This window comes from Castanea sativa, chromosome 5 (genome assembly GCF_040712315.1).
Source record: "Castanea sativa cultivar Marrone di Chiusa Pesio chromosome 5, ASM4071231v1".
In the NCBI taxonomy this organism is placed as follows: domain Eukaryota; kingdom Viridiplantae; phylum Streptophyta; class Magnoliopsida; order Fagales; family Fagaceae; genus Castanea; species Castanea sativa.
Window position 1 is genome coordinate 52,330,336 of NC_134017.1, and position 21,596 is coordinate 52,351,931.

A 21,596-nucleotide genomic window follows, 5' to 3' on the forward strand; every position below is an offset into this window, starting at 1 on the left:
CAAAATAGGAGGACAAAAATGGGTATTTGGTTTTGTTGCTTAAGAGGATAATGACGAGTCACATCAGCCAATCCGAGTTCTTTTTAAGGACTCTTTTAGAGAACCAGCTTAGCATGATGATGCAATTACTCCATTTATTTAGGATTTTATGATTCCAAACAAGTAATGCTATAACTTTGTAAAATTACCTGAGTTTGCTGCAACTCGACGCGTGACGAGTTGGGTGGTAAAAATGTGGTAGTAGGTCTATATTGGTCCACATATTTATCATTTATAATTTATCACATGTTAAATTATGATAAAAGTTATGTAGTTTTATGGGGTCCTAACATTTTTCTATTTGAATTTTGATAATTTTTTTTATATAATAAAATATACATTTATAAGATGAAAAAAAAATTGCACGACAGGACACGGACATGGGACAAATTCTCCATTATCAATTTGAAACATAGAACATCTGAGTTCATGTGCTTTTTGTTTATTGTGATGTGTTTGGTTACTATCCATTGTTAATTTTCTCAACAACCTGGTTTGCATTATTGCCTGAAAACAAAAAACAAAAACAAAAACAAAAAACAAGGAAAGTCCACCCTATTTTTTTAGATTTGGAAAGTCCACCTAGTTTGCATAAGAGATCACACTTTTTCTACAAAAATTTGAAGAGAGAGAAAAGTATCAATCTCAATACTTGAAAGGTAGACTAAAAAAACTATAGAGTAGAAATTCGGGCTTAAGAATAGGTTTTCTACTTCTTCTTTTTTTTTTTCATCTTATGAAGGTTGTTACATATAATTAGGGCATCAATTACCCTAATGATATGTAATATAAGCAACAACAAATTTGTATTGCAATATAAACAAGAATTACATCACCATAGATGAGTACCACCACCACCACCACTAAGCTCCAAGCTGGTGTTTTTTTTTTTTTTTTTTTACACTTGCATGCACCTAATTTATATTCAAATATAAGAAGTAGGGATGAAAATTTTTCCCTCCCCGCTTTGCCCCACGTGGGTTTTTTCCCATTCTACAAAAGTGGTGGGACGGGGATGGGTTAAGACTTTTTAAACCCATATTGCCCTGCCTGCATTGATAAAAGTTAAATTGTAAATTTTTTCATACCCTAAAACCCTACTATTTAAACAAATATATTATCAACTTATTTTATTTTGTCCAATCTGGCTCTCTACCTCTTTTTTCTCTCTAGCAAGGTTGTAAATAATGTACCAATTTTAAAGTTTTCTTTTATCTTTATTAGAAACAAAATTATATACTATTGAATCATTGATTTTGTACTATGGGATTTTTGTTTTTGTTGTGATATTGTTTTGTTAAACACTTGGATAATATTATTTAATTTTTGCTAAAAATTAATTTGATTTGATGGGATAAATTTATTTGTAATTTTAAGTATATTTTTATTAATGAAATAGGTTTTATGGAGAGGGGCAAGGCTTCTCGAAGCCCCCAGGGTTAGGGATGGGCAACAAAATTTTCCCCGTCATGAGGGGCATGGTAGGAATGGAGTAAGACAAAATCATGCAAGGCGGGGGCAAAGACCTCATCCTTTGGCCTCGCTCCACCCCATTACCATCTCTAATGAGAAGTGTTATGTCCATAATATTTTCACAATATTTTTACAACAAATTATAGGTTATAGGTTATTACTTGTTTTACTTAAAACCATATCATGGACATTACTTTTTTGCCCACTAGTTACAGCAACTAACAACCTGCCACCTATGATTTGTTGTTAAAGTATTGTGAAAATGTTATAGACATAGTTTTTCTCTTCAAATATATGTCAGCTTTATTATTTTGCTAGATGTAATCACACAAAATATAATACATTTTATTATTTTGCTAGGTCATTCACTCATTTGCCAAATTAAAACATCTAGATGCATCACATTATGTCTCATCTAACTTAATAATAAGACTTTTACATACATGTATATATAATCAAAGTTATTGTAGAACCAAAATTTTATCGCAATTACATACACAATTTAGATGCATACACTTTGTTACAAGCAACTTCAAATGTTATTATGAGACTATTAGTATTAGATGAGAATTCTTAAATCATGCAATAATCATTCATAGAGTTATTGTTTACAAAATAAATAGCAGATTATACTTTTTCACCCTAATCGATCACCCCAATCACACCTAATCCCTCTAAACTATCAAAAAACATGATTGACCCCCCAAAGTTATCTTTGTTTCAATGTACCCCTACTATTTGTTTTGATGTTAAGTCTAGCAGAATTTAGTATTAAAAGACCAATTTACATCTCTCCAACAAAGAAATTAGGCTATAACAATACTAAATTTAAACCTCTTCCCATTTACAACTTATAATTGAGGATAAATTGGGTTTTCAATGCTAAATTACATTAGAGTTAATAACAAAACAAACTTCAGGGGGTTAAGTGTAACGTATTTTTGAAATTAGGGAGTTGATTGTGCATTGTGATAGTTCATAGGATGAAGTATAATTGGGGTGATAGTTTATGGTGGAAAAGTGAAATTTCCCCCAAAATCAATTATATTCTGGGTTGTAACATGTGCTCACATACAGAAATTTTCAGCAGTAGTGATGATGAGATGATCTTACTTTGGTGAGTGAGGTTGTCATCTTGCTTGGCACCAGAATTAAGAAAAATAAATTGGATATGTGAAACAATTTTAGATAGCAATTAGAAACTATTTTGGATTTTGATTGTGCTTCTTATGTGTGTGTATGTGTGTGTGATTCTATAAGTTTATTACCAATATTAGGCAATGCACAAGCCTTCAACTAAATTATATAAAAATATAAGGGTCACAAACTGATAGTATGTAATATCAATACATTAACGATATGAATAAAGTCAAGGGACACACAATTTTCACAATTTTGTTTCATAATAGTTAAATTAATATATTTCAATTGATGCATAAAAAAAATTGTATGTTATAGTACAATCTTGTGAAGTGATGTTGCATCACTTATAACTTGACACCTATAAGTTATGAAGAACTATCATGCCCCCTTACATGATTGTTTTTCTTTTCACTAATCATTTTCACAAATTCACCTTGCAAGTTCTAACAACTTCTCAACAGTCTATTTTATACCATGTAAATAACTTTGCATCTCTTTCTTATTTTCTTCACTCAAACCTAAGAGAAATGAAGAGAAGACAATCAATCTTCACCAATCACACAGGACAATCACATTAGTCTTCACCTAAGCCATTTGATTGGCCTTGCCCTCCTCACGATAGCCACACATCACCTTCTACTCCATCCCTTTCTCCACCAATGGCCATGGTCTACAACCACCTCTCCAAGGCCGTGAAGACCAATATCAAACACAACCAACTTCAACTTATGATTCCTCAAGTATAGGTTGCACCACCTGGTCTTGTAATTTTTTTAGTAGTATAAAACACTTTTTTTTCTAGTATAAGTATGATTGATATGCCACATATGAAGATTACGAGGAGGAACAATGGATTTATTTGGCCATGGGAAGAGAAAATGCAATATTCTTTCATGTTTGGAATGTGTGGTATTGGCAAAAGCATGACAAAATGGGGATATGTCACTTTTGAGAAAAGTTCTAGCAAAATGCCTCATTTCTGAAACTATTTACGGAAATGCCCCTGTTTTAAAACTCGATTTTATCAAAATCAAGTTTCAGTGTAGAACTCGAGTTTTTTGGAAATTTTCAAGTGGAACTCGAGTTCAATGAACTCAAGTTCCTTGAATGGAACTCAAGTTCCACAATTTATTTTTTTTTAAGTTTAATTTTCCTATCACTCAAATTTCTAAAAATCGAGTTTTAAAACAGGGACATATAACTAGATAGTTTCAGAAATTGGGCATTTTGCTAGAACTTTTTGCCGAACGGGATATATTCTCATTTTGACCTAGAAAAGCAAGTAAACTAGAATCCCTTAATCTCTATTGATGAAAAAAGGTGATTATGTTGTAAATTAAATACTCAACAACAACAACAACAACAAAAAAGAAGATTTTTTTGAAAGAATATGATGCTTATCGAGTGTCAATACTAATTCATGGAGAATGTGTGAGAGTATGGGCAAGGGCAACAAATAAATAATAGGGAACACTATTTCCTTGGCTTTTTCTTTAATTAGTTTTCCTTCTTCCCATGCTAGAATGCTAGAACCCTAAAATGTCTCTCTTTTTTTATTGTAAATTTGCTTGGAAAAACAATTTCATATAATTGTTTCATATATTGAGTTTTTAAAAATAATTTCATGCGATATGTACAAAATGAATAGTAAACTCTTTGTACGTTTTAAATTTGGCTTCACGCATAAGCCCCTTTTAAAGTAAATAAATGATACACTATGCAGGTTAAAGACCAGATGGATTGATTATTTGTACTAGTATACTATTTTTTTTTTTAAATAATAGGGAACACTATTTCCTTGGCTTTTTCTTTAATTAGTTTTCCTTCTTCCCATGCTAGGATGCTAGAACCCTAAAATGTCTCTCTTTTTTTATTGTAAATTTGCTTGGAAAAACAATTTCATATAATTGTTTCATATATTGAGTTTTTAAAAATAATTTCATGTGATATGTGCAAAATGAATAGTAAACTCTTTGTACGTTTTAAATTTGGCATCATGCATAAGCCCCTTTTAAAGTAAATAAGTGATACACCATGTAAGTTAAAAACCAGATGGTATACTAGTCAATGCATATATACTAGTACAATTATGAACAAATATATAATGGATTGTATATATTCATAGTATTGTATAAAATAATAATAAATTGGATTTTTTTTTCGAAGCTTAGATTAAGGGTGTCCAAGCAACCCGAATACTCAACCAAACCACTCGAACCAACTTGTTCACCGCCTAATCCAATTACTCTAGCTGTCAGTGTTGGGTCTTAGCCTTCAAAACCCAAGTCTGCGGGTTGAATGATGAGTTTCCTCCTCTAAACTCAAGCCACCCTACTCGACTAACTAGCTCTTCAAATCAGCCCTCCTCCACTCAAATTCAATTATAATTTTCTCAAATTCAGTGACCTTTAGCTCAAATCCGACAATGTTTGGTACTCCTCAACTCATACTCGATGACATTTTGCTCTCCTCTACTCAAATCTAGCCAAGTTTTTCTCTTATTCACCTACCGCTGCTCCTTCATCGGTTTTAATTGAACTGACCTATCATTTTCTAGAGCCTGATAGTTGTGATGATTGGCGGTCAGTGGCAAGTCTCGTCTTAAGCAGGTCGGGCCTGATCTGACTTGACATCTTCCACCCGACTTAAGTGGGTCGGATCAAAGTTGAGTCCAAAATTGACCCGTGAACAAAATTAGTTTAGAATAGATAAATGAATTTGCATGTAAATATAACTATACATTATTAGAGCATAATTGAACAAACACTTAAAATGTATTTAAAATTTAAAAACACTCAGCATCAAATTATAGGATGATTAAAAAACATTCGGCACAAAATTAGAATCTAACTTGGATTATTGATTGAACTTTCTTTCAACTTCCATTCTAATATGAAATGATTTATAGGTGCATCACATTTAATAAGGAAAACTTTGTATCTCTTAAGAAATTATGTTCTTTTTATATATTTTATATCTTTCTCTTCTCTGAAAAAAAAACGCCAAAGAAACTTGTGTAATCGAGTCTTACCATCCCAAATATTTAATTTGGACTGAATTGATATTAGTAAAGAGCTAACCACAGTTCTTAATGTAGAACCAAACCAACTTGAATTTAAGTTTTGAGCCATAATTTATGGCAGCAACCGACAAAGTTCAATTATATGGAAAATAACCATAAAAATTAAAAATTATACGGATAATACTCTTTGATGCTGGTCATCATATGAAACTAATGATGTCAGGAGTGATGTGTGATATAATTCCTGTTTCCTAGATCCATACCAGATATGCTACAAGGTATTAAACCTTTTTTTTATAATTTTTTTAAAAAGAAATTTTTTTTTTTTTTCATACGTGTATCTTTGTTTGTTTGTTGTTGGCTGGGAGTAAATAAAGTCTTCAAAAGATAAAATGGGAGCCTTTTACGTATACTAGGAATATGCCATTCATGATTATCAAAAAAGGAATATGCCATTCATGATTATCAAAAAAGGAATATGCCATTCATTATCAACTGGTTTAATTGATAGACCTTCTCACTTAGCATTCACACTTTGCACATTTTACACCTTCTAATCTCAAACACGGTACCGGAATCAAGAAAGTTGAGTACTTACAAAATTAGTATTACATAAAAAGACTTACGTATTAGTTTATGAAAAGAATTTTTTTATTTATTGAAAGAAATTAAAAGACTTAATAGCTTTTATAATATTTATTAAAAGACTAATTATATGATTCTCAAAAAATAAAATAAAATTGAGTACTTAAAAAAATTATTATACATAAAAAGACTTATTAGTTCATATAAGGAATTTGTTAATATATTGAAAATATTAATAAAATCGGAATTATCATCAATTTATAAAGAATGGATGAACATCATAGAAAATGACATTACCACTGAATTATCACTTAAACCATGCCTTATAATTTAACCCCAATTCTTCAAATATGGATTATAAAGATCATTTCTTACACTATTTTAAAATGAACATTAAGTATACTATATAGTGAGTTCTAGTTAATTCAACTGATAAAATCTTTGATAGTTGAATAAGAAATATGAGATTCAATTCTCATCTACACCAAAAACTGATTGGTACTTTTAGCTGATGATAAAGAGCAAAATCATTAAAAATAGACACCATAGTTTGAAATCCTATTAAAAAAAGAGTTAATATACTAGTTTATTATCAAAGGCAGCTAAAATAGTCTATCAGATTATATAAAGCATATTATCCAGGAAATCACATCATGCATAGCAGCATATGGGTACGTTCTAAACTGAATGCATGAAACATGTCTTCCTCTCACGTGGGTTCCCACCATGTATTAAATCTTAGGATGTTGGTTCAAAAAAATTAAATTAAAAAAAAAAAAAAAACTTAGGATTTGCTTTAGTATAATCTGGCCAACTAGAAACAATATAACCAGTTTTAATTATACTTCATTCTCAAAAAAAAAAAATTATTATATTAATTTTTATTTTTTTAAAGTTCAACTTCAACAGTTGACCATATTTTTTTTTTAAGAAAATGCTAATTTTAAATATGACTATTTCTGGTGCATATTCCCCTCCAAAAATAAGTTTATAAAATTTTGGCACTTTGACATTATTGTCTTTTTCCAATTAAAAAATTTCAAAAGCAACAACAAAAAATAAGGGAAGAAAAATAGAATCAAAACCTCGAGGTTTCTACGTAAAAAACGAAACTCGCCCGAAATTTTAAATGTAAATTTTATAAGTTAAAACCTCATATAATATTGCATTATGCGTAAACTATCAAACATTTGTAAAATTAGACCATGAGTTATTTGTGATGACACGTATTTATATTATTTTTTCGTAAATTATTATCATAGGAGGACTTGTGTTACACTCAAAACCTCTAAAGGAGTTAAGTATTACACAATTAATGGTTTACACATAAAACAGTATCTTATAGGAATTAATTGTTGTGAAATCCACAGTGGTAATTAGTAGTATATTCTTCCCAAAGAGATTTACAAACCCAACAAAACAAAATGGATGAACAAACATTTGATTAACTTTTCAGAAAACTAAAAGAGAAAAAGGAAAAACATAAGAACCTACAGTCTATTCTGCATATAACCCATTTATACCACAGCGCCAGAGATTGATTTAACACATTTTAATTCTGTATGTTATCTCTTCACAAATAATGAAAATATAAGGCTTCCTATACTTCACACCAAGAAGAAAAAAGGCCAATGATATGCTTTGTTGTAACGGGAGAAGTTTGTAAATTTAATTTATCAATATATTACTCTGTGATCTCCATTATACAAACCTTTTCAGAAGAACAGGCATTTAAGGAACTGTAAATTGTACAACAAAGCTCAAATGAGTTGGGAGATGAGGGTGTAACATCAACCCACTCTTTGTCAATCAACTCAACATGTGAATTTGGCTTTGGGAGTACAAAGAACTGGAGCTTATTGATCCATTTCATCAACTTCTTCATAAAGTTCATTGAGAATATCATGTCAAAATTTCCCTCAAAATTTTCTACATCTTTTGATATTTGGATCCCAATATCTGCTTCATGAGAATTAACAAATCCAAGAAGAAGCGGGTTGGCACCAATGCATCTTTGACTGATACTGCATATCTGCAACAACATAAAGCATCAATAAATCAATTGAGGTATGAAACTAGGAAAGAGGCACACAGGAAAGCACACCGCACGAGAAATATTACATGATATGATATGTAGCCATACCACAAATTCCAGATTGTCTCAAGGCAACATGTAAGAGTAGAACATCCAAACTAATAAATTGATATTCCCTTCAGCACAAAGTTTTATATTTATATCACCCGAGTCACCAACCAACATGACTAAGGGCACAGACTTTGACAAGGGAAACCCATTACTTCATCAAAAATTCAAGGTTACTTTCTCTATTGTTCTAATATTTTGCAATTTGACAAATGATAATGCACACAGTAGTTTGGGTTTTTTATTTTGATAAGCAGCTACATAGGGTTTTTGATTTGCACTGAGTCATAATAAAAGGGCTGACCATATAAATGGTGCATATCATTTTCAAGATACGGATTTTTTCTCTCCATGCACATATAAACAGAAGGTGTAACACTGCATGTGCACATCCTTTGTTATACCATTCATAGGAAAATGTTTTTATGGTTACATGTGTTGGTGGTTGAATGTTAGACGCTAAAGAAGAGAGAAGGCATGAAAAACATGTGACTTTAGCAATATAAATTTCATAAACCCCTAGACATTACAGTAGCCAGAGGGAAGTTAGATGCATAAATGACATTTTCACAATTCATTAGTATTTCTTCTGTGCTTTCAGCAACAGAGAAAAAGGGCAGAAAATAATATTTAAAGAGAGAGAGACAGAGAGAGAGAGAGAGAGAGATTACTCTACAAAATGCAAATTCTAGAAATTATATCTCATTTTATCTCTGACTTGGGAAAAGTTATGGATCCCAATATGACCATATGCTACACTACAGGGGTAGCGTTCCCCCTGCCTAATGAAGCAGTCTTAGAGAATTTAACAACAGGCTAGTGTAGCATAGCACCCTCAACATATAAAATTTAGATAGTGTCGCAACACACAATCTGAACAATGCAATGAATGTCTAACCTCAACATACTCCACACCAATTTCGCTAAGATTATCAGGAATGTTGTGTGATGAAAGCAAGCTAATAACTCCACCAGAACCAACAGGTGATTGGAGAATTTCCCATGGGGATTTCATCAGAATTTTATGCTTGTTCTGATCTTCCAGTGAACTGCTAACAACCGGGAGCATCTCTTCTTCGAGAAACCAGACCTATGAGAGAAATATATATAAAGGACAAGTAAGCAGCATATTGAAAATAGATCATTAATATTAGAAGAAATGTGATTTATTGCTGTCAATATGGACGTCTTAGAGAACAAAGATACATTCTATATAGAAGTAGGACAGCTATCTCTCTTTTTCTTTTTTTTCCCCTCCATAAATATCAAACATTCATCCTATTTAGGAGGTCACAGGATCCTTGACTCTGGCACAACATCAGACTGAACCACACACACCATGTTTGTTCAAGGCCATGCCACAAAAGGTTGTCAAAAGCTGTCAAGAGTATTTATGAAATTCTGTAGTTTTGAGAATCTAAAATATAGAATGCCTTATAATGTCATAATCCTGGATATTTATCAAACTTAAGCTGCTTAACATTGGCTCTCCATGTTAACTGATAACCATATCCTCATTAACTTAAGTAACCATAGAAACAACTGACATAGTTCCATGATTTTAAAACATTCAAATTACCTAAACCAAAATGAAAATGATACTCTCAATATACAATTTAGTTCATTCCTGGAGCAGCAAATCTCAAAATAAAAGAGGTATTCTTCATGTGGCTGTAAATGGTGACCTTTTGTGAGTCAAACGCAAAGTAATCGTTCTCTAAGAACAGCTTTCTTAGAGTTCGGATTCCAGGAGCCGAGCAAACAAAAATCAAGGGCACAGATGCACGGTCTTCCATCTGTAAAGGACACAGTTCATTAGATTATGTTGAATAAAATTCTTTAAACAATACCACACTTTTTATTTTATTTTTTAAAATGCAAACGAAATTAGTTACATTAGTAGAGAACTAAGAATTACATTAGTGGGACCTCAAATTTATCAAATTCTAATTTTAGTGCTAAAAATTGGTTTTATTTTCACATTAACCCATTTAAAGACACAGTTGGTTTGAGAGCTCAGTCAGTTGGGTCTCCAACAATTGCTCGCCAGATTTTTCGTATGAAGTACTTATAGCCTTCCTGTTATATAATATAAGTCCCCCTTCACATACAATAAATAACTCAATAGACAGGACGTGAAGTGATCATAATTTGGTAACAAACACCACTATAAGAAAGAACTTATGATTAAAAGATTCTTCAACCTTATAAAATCTGATTAGAAAAGAACTTTTCAAATTTAAATTTTTTTAAAAAAAACCTAAAAATGAGTACAAACCTTTACAAATCTCTGATCATCACAAAGCAATGTCTGAATGAGGGAAGATGGTGAAGTCTCAAAGCTTTCAAAGTCAACCAGATCAGGGTCATAGCCCCATCCTTGCCTGTCACTTTCATTCACAACTAAAACAATGGCTGATTTTCCTTCAGACAGGATCTGGAGTCCCTTTTCTCGAAAAGTTGAATTCGTACCCAGCTTTTCTTTACTTGCACAAGAAGTGAGGCATTCCTCCGATATTTTCAGAGTACTTGTTAGCTTGGCTTCTGTGGCTCTGAACAACTCAGTTGCATTCCATCTGATTCAAGATGTAAGATGAAAGTAATAGGTTCAACACTTATGACAGAGTAGGCAAAAGAAAACACCCTTGGTCCTACAAATTGTAATGAACTAGCAACTATATCAATTATTTCCAAATATTGAAGCAATTCAGAGAGGATGGGGAAGATTCTCACAATATGTAAAATATGGGGTGGATAATCACGGTCAAGTATGATTTTGGTTTGATCCTTAGTGTGGGGATACTATTTTGAAGGATGCTTCCCAGTGTTGTTCAGTATAGCTCAAAATAAAGAGGCCATGGTGGCAGATAACATGAATTGGCAAGATGAGGTTCGTAATTGAAATGTACCATTTCAGAGATATGTACTTTTGATTGATTTTTGTTTTGCCCTTAGTATACTGCCTGAGAACTAAGGGTTTTTTTGTATTTTTCATATATATATATATATATCTGAATGAAGCATTATTACTTATCAAATAAAAAAAGGCTGAATCAACCAATCAACCAGGCATGCAAACAAAGAAGAGTCTAAATAACTCTACTCAATCAAAGGCGTCACACAGGTAATAGATTATTTCAACCAGGCGAATCACAGGATGGTCATGTTAGAAATGACTAATATGATGATATAATTATAGAACAGCTTAGTTCCCATGAACTCCAAATCAAATATGAAAGATCAACATTAACATCCTTTCCAACTCCTACATAAATCTAATGATCTACTAACAAAATGTAGTTAGTTCATATCAACTTCACCTCTTAGAGGGTATCTCAATATTTTGCAATGCCAGTTGGAGCAAATTGGAATTGACACCAACAATCTGATCAGCAAGCAAGCTCCTTTGGGCTTTCTCCCCAAATCTAAACCCATGAAATACATGTTGTTGCTCCATTTCACATAATTTCTTTTTCGCTGTTATGAGGCGCCTTTGGAACTTTTTCCTTTCCTTCCATTCCTGAAATATATCAAAAGATGAATGACCTTAATTGTACACAAACCAATATGTGCAAGTATATGAGAAAAAAGGAACAAATAATCTACATGGGATCAAGCACCATAGCTCCATTTAATGCAAAATAATATGATTGTTGATTTGTAGGTTATTGATAGTGGCATTTGCAAAAGTATATATGAAACAATTTAAAATATAGAGTATCATTTCAACCCACTTACCAAACACGCCCCCCCCCCCCCCCCCCCCCCAACTCTTTTTTCCCCCAAAACCCCTAAATTAAAACGATAACCACAAAAGAAGCCTAGTAAATATCATGTAACATGGACATAATGATTGCATGTATCTAATCTTCAGATGAAGTTGATATCAACCAATAACTTTAATGAATTAATAGTAGAATACAAAAGAGTATGCCTCACAAGCTGCCGCCTTTCTTTCTTGGACCTCTCATCCAAACGTAAATTTAACTCGAGAAGTCCCTTGGGAGGTGTAATCTGCATTTCTCTTTTATTAATGTCAACATATGGAACTATTGCTTCAACAAACGGTACATAGATTAGGTGATCAGAAACACGTGTTTCTGTTGTCTTTAGCTCTCTGGTTTTAGGCAGAAAATTGACAGATGAATCAAGCTTAACATGTAAAAGATCACTTGCCCCACTGTTGTAAACATTAACGACAGTTCCCACGGATTCACCAGTTTCCTGTAAGGAGAATCACAATTGATGACTTGAAAAAACCATAGCTTTCCATAGGTAACAGATTAAAAAGGGGGGGGGGGGGGGGAGATTTGCCAAAAAAATATAGAAGATAATATTTTTTCAAATGAAAGGATACACAGTAGTATCAGACTAAATATCATAATGAATATTTGTGTGCGCGCACACACACATATGACATGTAAAAAATCATCTTTTAAACACTATAGAAGATCACACCTTGTTGATTGTACCACAAACCAAAAACAATCCCAAATTCCGAGTTATATGTGGAAGAAACCTTTGTCCTACTACTTCTTAAAACAGACATTTTGGACTAATAATGGTTAATTGATTAAATCACCATTTCCTAACTGCTTAATCTTTTGGGACCTCAGTAATTTATTATGGTATTAGAACAAGTGATCTTCAGCTCAAGCCTTGCCTCCACTCTACTCCCCATTTAAAAAGTTAAAAATCTCACACATTGGGCCCAATTTTTTAAGAGGGAGTCTGGATCCACATGTGAGGGGGAACATTAGAATAATGATTAAGTGATTAAATTCACCATTTCGTAATAGATTAAGCTTTTGGCCCAATCGGTAATTTATCACCACACACACAAACAAACAAACAAAAACCACCTTGTTAAAAGCACACATGAAAATGTATCTTCCAAACATCATAATAAGCACAAACCTTAAGAACAACTCTCATGCCAACAAGATCAGGAGTATAAAATTCGCCTTCATCCAATTCTGGCCTGTCTTCTTCTCTCACAAGTAAAGTAGAACCAACAAGCTGCTTAGCCTGAACATATTTCAAAAATCAGAAGAACAGGTATGAATGTTAATATTAACAATAAAGAAAAGGCATGCATGTTAATATGATAAAACAAGTCACCACTACATGAATACTGTGAGTGTCTCAATAAAAGTACCATTTTTTTAATAAAAATTACCAAAACTTTCTTTAAATAAAAAAGTACCAAAATTTTAATTATTCATAACAAAAAGAGCAAGAATCTTGGAAAGAATATCATGGCTGACCTGAAGCACTTGGGATAGGATTTATTGAGTCAAGTTGAGTTTGATTAGAATGAAGCTTGTTACTATGAAGCCAGGTAAGTTCAGAATCTTAAAGGGACTTCCCCTTTCTATAGAAGCTTGAATAACACAATGCATCCTTACACCATCCAAGTTGAAAGTTGCTCTAAGCTTCTACAAAACCTTTCCATGAAACTGAACACAACATATAGGTTCTTGATTTGGAAAAGACTCAATCTTTCTGTAAATATACTAATAATCAAGTTTCCACTTGAAGCAGTTGTTTCTTTTTTTTCTTTTTTTCTTTCATAACTTGGAAGTTGAATGGTTATTAAGTCACTAACCCATAATTTTTTTTAATCAAAGCAAATAACTTCCAACAGTTTTGAATAAATGTATCGAGGGAAGACTAAGAGTAAAATTCAACAATCTAACGGATCCAAATTGGTTTTTACTAATTTTTCTCAGAAGAAGGCTCAAAATTGTATCTATTCCTCATTTCAAACAGATTGCAAAATTTCATCAAGAGTCCTCTAAACAAGGTCATCCAAATACCCCGCTATACGTATTCAAAACAATAGAAGCACACAAACTAAGAGAAGTGAATGTGAGTATAAATTAGCACACAAGCAACGCAAGAAAAAAAATTGCAAGAGAAAAGCTCACCTGGTCCACCGTGTCAATTCCTCTTAATTTAAGTATCCAACTCTTCTGACCAGCATGTCCTCTTCCCTCTACCAGCTCAACTTCCCGAACTGTTTCTCCACTTGAAACTCGTTGCTTCAACCATCTTATCCCAGGCTAAGATAATAGTAATTATTATTTATAATATATTTATACAGAATATTCAGTGACAAGTGACCATATCAAAAGGTTCCAGAAGTATTCTGAAAAATAATATTTGTTTTACCTTAGAGAATCGCAATTCAGGAAAACCAGTGCTGGTTCTGACACGAATCTCTCCTTCAAGTCCATGAACATTAGATATGTATCCAATTTCAACAAATCCAGATTCAGTCTTGGAGGTTTCCAATGTCTCTTGAGTAGCTGAAGTGGGAAACAAACAATAAAATAAACCCGTTATATCATCGACTATTTCAAACTCATCATGGGATTTGAATATTGATCTTAACAAACTTTTAGTAGCTGAAGCGGAATTGTAAACAATAACATAATAGCACCAAAATTGCATTAGGAAACCAAAAAAACAAAAACAAAAAAAAGGTACTCAAAAACCATCAATGGCAATAATATTTCTATAAGCATTGCATACATATCTAAAATGGATAAGTTCTATATTAGATTAACTAATTTAAACAATGTCTCAAAGGGTTAAGATGCCCAAGTGAAATAAATCAGAATTCACAAACTCAAGACACAAAAAAAAACTACACGGGTCATAATACATATTCTTTGTAGTCTACAAATCATGCAGTGGAAAAAGCTACAAATAAATGAAATACTAGACAAAAGCTAAAATAATCAATCCCCTCAAAAGAACAGTTTCATGAACAATAAATGTGTTACAAGAAAGACCTTTAAGTCTAAACAAACAATGCCACGAAACCAGCACAAAATAGACCAAAGAATCCAAATCAATCAGGAAGATTCATTTAAGTACGTGTCCAATCACAAAGAGTTCTGAACAATCTTGCTGATTTGAATTTATTTGTGTTTTTTTGGGTATGTAAAGCTGAATATAAACAAACTATAATTCAAGCCCATCATACCAATTTGTACCAATAAGAGGATTTTCCCATTCCAAACTTTTTTTTAAAGATAGTTTCAACCTATGGTGTTATTCGACAAAAAGAGATTTTACCAGTTAGAAGATTTTACTGGCTGAGTTAACTGGAACCCGCTTTCTCATTCCAAACTTGAAAACCAAATCTCTTATCCGACAAAAAGAGATTTTACCAGTTAGAAGATTTTACCTGGAACCCACTTTCTCATTCCAAACATGAAAAACTTTGACACAATCATTTAAGAAGCTTCCACCACATAGATAACAGACCAAACAAGATTCTTAATTTATGTTACATTTTGAAGTATTCTACGTAGTACTTATCAAAAAATAAAGTATTTTAAATACAGCAGTGAATGTTCAACAAAACTTTAAAACACAGCCAATTCACAAACACAACGGACTATTGTTCCAACTTAAACACACAAATAAATAGAACAGAAAAACGAACCCACTCTGCAAAAGACCATAATAACCCAAAGAGAATAGGCAAATTAGAAAAAAAAAAAGAAAAAAAAAAAGGAAGAAGTAGAAATTACCAGTGGAGTGTGGAGCAGGGATGGCAAGTCGGAAATTTTGGTGGGGTTTGAAGGGCAATTGAACATAGTAGGGACGGGTTGTTCGATTATGGAACGGAGCTCCGATGAGATGACGGGTCGGAATAGTGGTTGGTAAAGAGGGAAGTGGGTTTGAAGAACAGAGAGCTGAAGAAGCTCTCTGCATCATTTTTTTTTTTTTTTTGCTTGGTCTGAGTTTAGCAGTGTGTGTCACACTGTCACTTGCTATTTTGATTTACTGCTACTAGTTAACTTTTTGTACTTTTTTTTTTTTTTTAGAATTTTGAATTTTCTGAGTGGACAGATTTTTCTTTTTTCTTTTTTTTTTTTGGGTGATAAGAGAAGATTTTTATAAGATTTTTTTTTTTTGGTATTTTTTTTCAGTTTTAGAATAATATATTTTCTTTAATTACGTCCACCCCTCTACCTTATGTGATAATTACTTGGAAACTCATTTTAAAAAAATGTAGTTAATAAATTATTTGATTCGAGATCGAAATTCCTTTGATGTCGAGCGCTCTGAGAAAGACTATTATTTTGTCCACTAACGAAAATAGGATTTCTATTTAGTAAATGTGAGGAAAATAATTTAAAATACTTATACCAAATTGTTGGATAGATTTAAAAGATTGAGGTGGTTGAAATAATATATCTATGTTCAGGTTTATCAAAAAAAAAATCTATGTTCAGTAAAGTAATACACTAGACAAGTGTCGGAATCTCAACATATTCAGGACATTGATGCATTGGACACAAGTTTAATATATCATATTTTAAAAAAGTCATAGTACTTGTTTATCTAAACCATAATTTTTAGTTTTTTTAGAAATACGTATAGGTGACAAAGTGTATAAAAATACGTGTAATATTGTTTAAAAATTGAAAACATGTTTTTAAGTTTATATACCAAATATACCGGTTAGGTGCATTTTGGCACTAATGTTAATAATGCATTTTATGTGTGTTGACAAGCTTTGGTGTACGATATCTAGAGCTCATTTGGTAGAGGAGTTTGAGTAATGTTATTTGTAATTTTTTGAAATACGTATAAGTGAAAAAATATGTAACATTATTTAAAAATTAAAAAAGTGTGTTTTAATTACTCTACCAAATAGGGCGCTAGCAACTTGTGGAAAGCAGTTTAGCTATAGCCTTTAAATCATTAGGAAAGCATGCTTCCCGTAAATAAAAATAAAAATCATTAAGAAAGCATCATTTAGGGGTGGAGCAGTGCATTTTGTAGCAATAAAATTTGGCTTTACCTATTAAGTGACAAAGTACTTTCTTCTCAAAAAAAAAAAAAGTGGCAAAGTACTCATCCAATGGCAACCTTGTACAACCAGAGATAACCCATTAATGAGAACTCAACAGGACAACAGAAAGAGGTTGCGGATGAGTTTTGACGTGGAGAGCTTGGGTTAAATTAGACGTTTAAAGCTTCACTTTTCTGAGTATTGGTCGGATCTAACCCTCCCTTTATGGTTGGACTTGCGACTCGCCATTATTGCATAATCAATCTACAAGCAATCATGTTTACTAATATAATGCAAAGCAAGAAAAATATGATAATCAACACAAAAGCATAATGTTAAAGACGGATATGAGTAATTTGCTAGGGAAATGAGGTGTAACCGGGACAGGGTTGGTGCAGGCTAAAGTGTTAAAGATGATGTTTTTGTGTCCTGGGTGATTTTATTAGTATTCTAGTTTGGATTGGTGAGAGAGAATGTAGATTGGTGAGAGAGAATGGGAAAGGGCGTTTGGATAGCTAAACGAAGTAGAAACACCTTTTGGCCCCGATAAATCAAAGAGAAATGGCATTGAAAATTTATAATGCTCTATTTGTGGGAAAATAGTTAGAGCAACCACATCAGTCCCTCTAAAATCTTCTAAAATAAAAATAAAAAACTACAAATTTTACACATTTTGAGCAAAAAAAACATTCACATTAGTGGGTGTAAAAATATGCAAAATTATGCAAATCCATCCACAAGCTACAGTAACTGTGTATATTTACACGATTACTGTAGCTCGTTTATACATTATTTTATTAATTTCCGTTCGCTCCTTTTTTTTCTCTCTTCTCCGTGCTCAACAAACCCAGTTAACTGCTCATCTTCTTCTTTTTCCTCAAATGCACACAAACACACCTACACACAAACACATCCACACAGACAAATCAACACAAAAATACACTTGCTCAAAAAAAAAAAAAAAAACAGAGATACACAAACACAGATCGGTGCTTGATTGGATCGGAGCTCAGAGCTCGTGGATTAGAGCTCGAATCGAAGCTCATGGCTTGTGGATCGGAGCTCAGATCGAAGCTCGTGGATCGGAGCTCAGAGCTTGCGGATCGGAGCTAGGGAGAGTTGATCGAGAGGGAGAGTTTTTCAAGGGAGAGGGAGAGTTTTTCAAGGGAGAGATGGGTATAGAGAGAGAGAGAGCAATAAACAGAAATGGGTAAAGAGAGAGAGAGGCGCGTATATATATCCGGGTAGTTAGAGAAATAATAAAAAATGTGAAGAAATTGATTATTTAATTAAAAGATGTGTAGAATAGATGAACTGATGTAGGTGTTTTGTAAAATTGGATGTGTAAAATAAAAAAAAGTAGGTTTTTAGTGTAAAAATGAATGTATAAAATGAAAGAACTGATATGGTTGCTCTTAAAATTGTTATTTGGTTCCTCAAGTTCAAGTCAACATGGCTTTGCATTGTTTTTGGATAATGAATTTTTTGTTCCATAGTTTCAGGTTTTATTTTTGTAATAATGTTTTATATTGTTATTATCATAATGGTTGGGATTCATTAGACTGTCCTTTTGGTTATAGCAATGTCCAAGAACAAGGGGAAAGAACCAGGATCTCAACTTAGGTGGACACAACCAATGTGTGACATGCTGTTTAAAATGTTGGTTGTTGAGGCTGAATAAGGCAACAAGCCCTCAAACAAATATAAGCCGCAATCCCTTGACAAAGTGGCAAAAGAAATTGGTGTGAAGTTTAATGTAAAGTGTCATGCATCAAATGTGCTTAACCGTCTTCGTATTGTTAGAAAAGAGTGGAAACTCATTCAGGAGATTCGAAAAAAAGTGGATTTGGTTGGGATGATAATTTGAAAATGATCACATGTGACAAGCAAACTTATGATGCTAAAGTGCTAGTATGAAATTTATATAATTGAGCTGCATTTTTTTTTTTAGGATCAATAATGATTTATACATTTATTATATTAAATCATCCAATTTATTGATCTTGTCGTATTTCTTTGAACATGCTCATCCCACTCATGCACTATATTTAAATAAAAAAAATTGAACAGTGTGATGAGATGGCTATTGTTGTTGGTAAGGACATGGCAACTGGTGGCTTTTCAAAGCAATGGAGTGAATGCTTTCCATTGGTTGAAAATGAGACCCCACAAAATGACATCCAAAATCCAAAATTTGAAGGTGACTCTGATACATAGCCAAAAGATGCCCATGAAGCTTCCAATGGAACTTCATCTAAGGGAAGGAGCCATAGAAAGATAACTTATACAACTATGAATGAAGATAGTCCTTTTAGTGAGATGACTGAATAACTCAAATAGATTGTAGTAGCTGTCACAGCTCTGAGTCATGGCCCAGTTAATACAAATGAGCTTCATAAAATAGTGATGAATGTTGAAGGCTTTGAAGAAGACATACTTGATGAAGCTTTTAATCATTTGGTTAATGATGAAAAGGCAGGAAGGACCTTTATGGCTAAAAATGATAGGATGAGAAAGCTTTGGTTGGAGAAATTTTTCAACAAAACCTTATAACTTGAGGTTGCTGGATACGTTATGTGAAACATGTTAGTGGTATCATGGTATTCTTTAGGTTATTAATAATTATGGAACAATTCCATGTTTTGGAAGATTATGTGTTAATGTTAGCTATATTGTCAGTCTTTGGGTTTGTTATTATAAGTGTGCTTATGGATGGTTATGCAACACTGATTGACATGTTTTGGAGTTATTATGGAATAGTGTTATATTTTGGATAATTGGATTCATTAGGATTATGATAATGTTATATTTTGTCCAGATATATTTTTGCAAGTTTTGCAGTATTGGTTTCTAACTATTCTGCAGGTTCTTTCATTTTGTTAATTCACGGTATGCAGTTGATTCTTTCTCCGTTGGCATTTGGCAAGGGCCAGAAAAAGAGAAAGCATGATCGCTGACATCTCAAATGCTTTATAGAATTTTTGGCTTCAATTCAGTACTGTGGACATGTTGCATGACCCAAATGGACATTTTGCTATTAGAAGAAGGCAAAATGATGTTTTGCTTTGCTAAACTCTATGTAGCTGCATTAGTCATGATTATTACAACAAGTGAACTCACTAGATATCTGCATGGGGCCAGACACGTTGGGTGCCAGCTATGGTCTTCAATCCTTGTTGTTATATATTGATTCATCTAGCACATTCTTTGACACGTTCATATATCGATATGTTGAATCTTTGTTGTTATCAATGATTCATCTAGTACATTCTTTGACACATGTTCAATACCTGGATATGTAATTGAGTAGATGATGTGTGTAATTGAGTACATTCATTTAGGCATTGGTGATGTCTCAGTACAACTTTAAATTTTTACCCCTTTTTTTTTTTTCATTTTACGGAAAATATTTTACACAACATTTTCATACCAAACACTGTAAAATAAAAATATTTTTTTGTAAATATTTTACATGTAAAATATTTTACTTTTGCAAATATTTTACATCGAAACAAACGTAGCGTAAATAAAAATAGGTGTGACAGTTCCCTTTTGAATAGGAACGTGGGTTTTGCTATTTGATGTTACAGTGTGTTTTTTTGCTTACTTATTAGTTAGTGTTTTTGGCTATCTGTTTATGTGGGTGGGTCTTGGCATTTTAAGATGGAAACCAATGGTTAAGATCTTACTTACACCTTTTATTAATCATTGGAGATTTATGTAAAATGAGGTGGCAAACTCTCATTTGAAGCATTGCCCATATTTTTAGTCATAATTTCAAGAAAGGTGGTGTATCTATCTATACTACTATTTTACCCCTACAATTTACGTTTAAGTAGGGGTAAAATTGAAAGATAACACTGTAAAAATATATCTCTAACTCTCACCTAAAACATTTTCTACAAAACATAATCACTCTCCCACTAACATACTTCTTTAAAGCAACTATACATTTGTTGTTTTTTTAAATAAAAAAAAAAATAATCCTCACCTTTATTTTCAAATCATTTTTTTTAAACATCCTCAAGTTTATCCAAAAAATAAAAACTAAATAAATATATACAAGTTTGATTACAATTTAAACTGCTTTTAACTTCTTTTTAAAAATTAAAAACAAGAAACCTAATAATAAAAAAAACCCACGTTTTTAATTTGAAAAAAAAAAAAAACACTATCTCACATTCTGAGGGCGTTTGGATCCGCGTTTGTGCGTCCACGTCTCGTTTTTTTTTTTTTTTTGATTTTTTTTTTACCCAGCAGCATATATTGACTTTTCAGCCATGAACAGTGCACAAATGCACTGTTCACGGGTCCCACAAATTTCACTTTTCAACAACTTTTTCATTAAAAATGAGTCCCATAGAACTATTCAC

General features: G+C 32.5%; 1 protein-coding gene across 2 annotated transcripts; it reads right to left on the bottom strand.

The window, feature by feature from the left end:
- Positions 1 to 7,921: 7,921 nt before the first annotated feature.
- Positions 7,922 to 16,192, bottom strand: LOC142637377 (uncharacterized). Of its 2 annotated transcripts, XM_075811657.1 has the most exons (10): positions 15,953 to 16,192; positions 14,580 to 14,716; positions 14,336 to 14,470; positions 13,323 to 13,433; positions 12,345 to 12,629; positions 11,726 to 11,925; positions 10,684 to 10,981; positions 10,091 to 10,201; positions 9,304 to 9,495; positions 7,922 to 8,294 (listed from the first exon to the last, which is right to left on the bottom strand). In XM_075811657.1, exons 1-10 carry the CDS (start codon positions 16,137 to 16,139, stop codon positions 7,947 to 7,949), a joined length of 2,004 nt encoding a protein of 667 aa, XP_075667772.1. In that variant the 5' UTR covers positions 16,140 to 16,192; the 3' UTR covers positions 7,922 to 7,946. The 2 variants fall into 2 exon arrangements, with proteins under 2 accessions (XP_075667772.1, XP_075667773.1); XM_075811658.1 differs by lacking the exon at positions 12,345 to 12,629 and having other exon boundaries at positions 15,953 to 16,191.
- Positions 16,193 to 21,596: the final 5,404 nt, after the last annotated feature.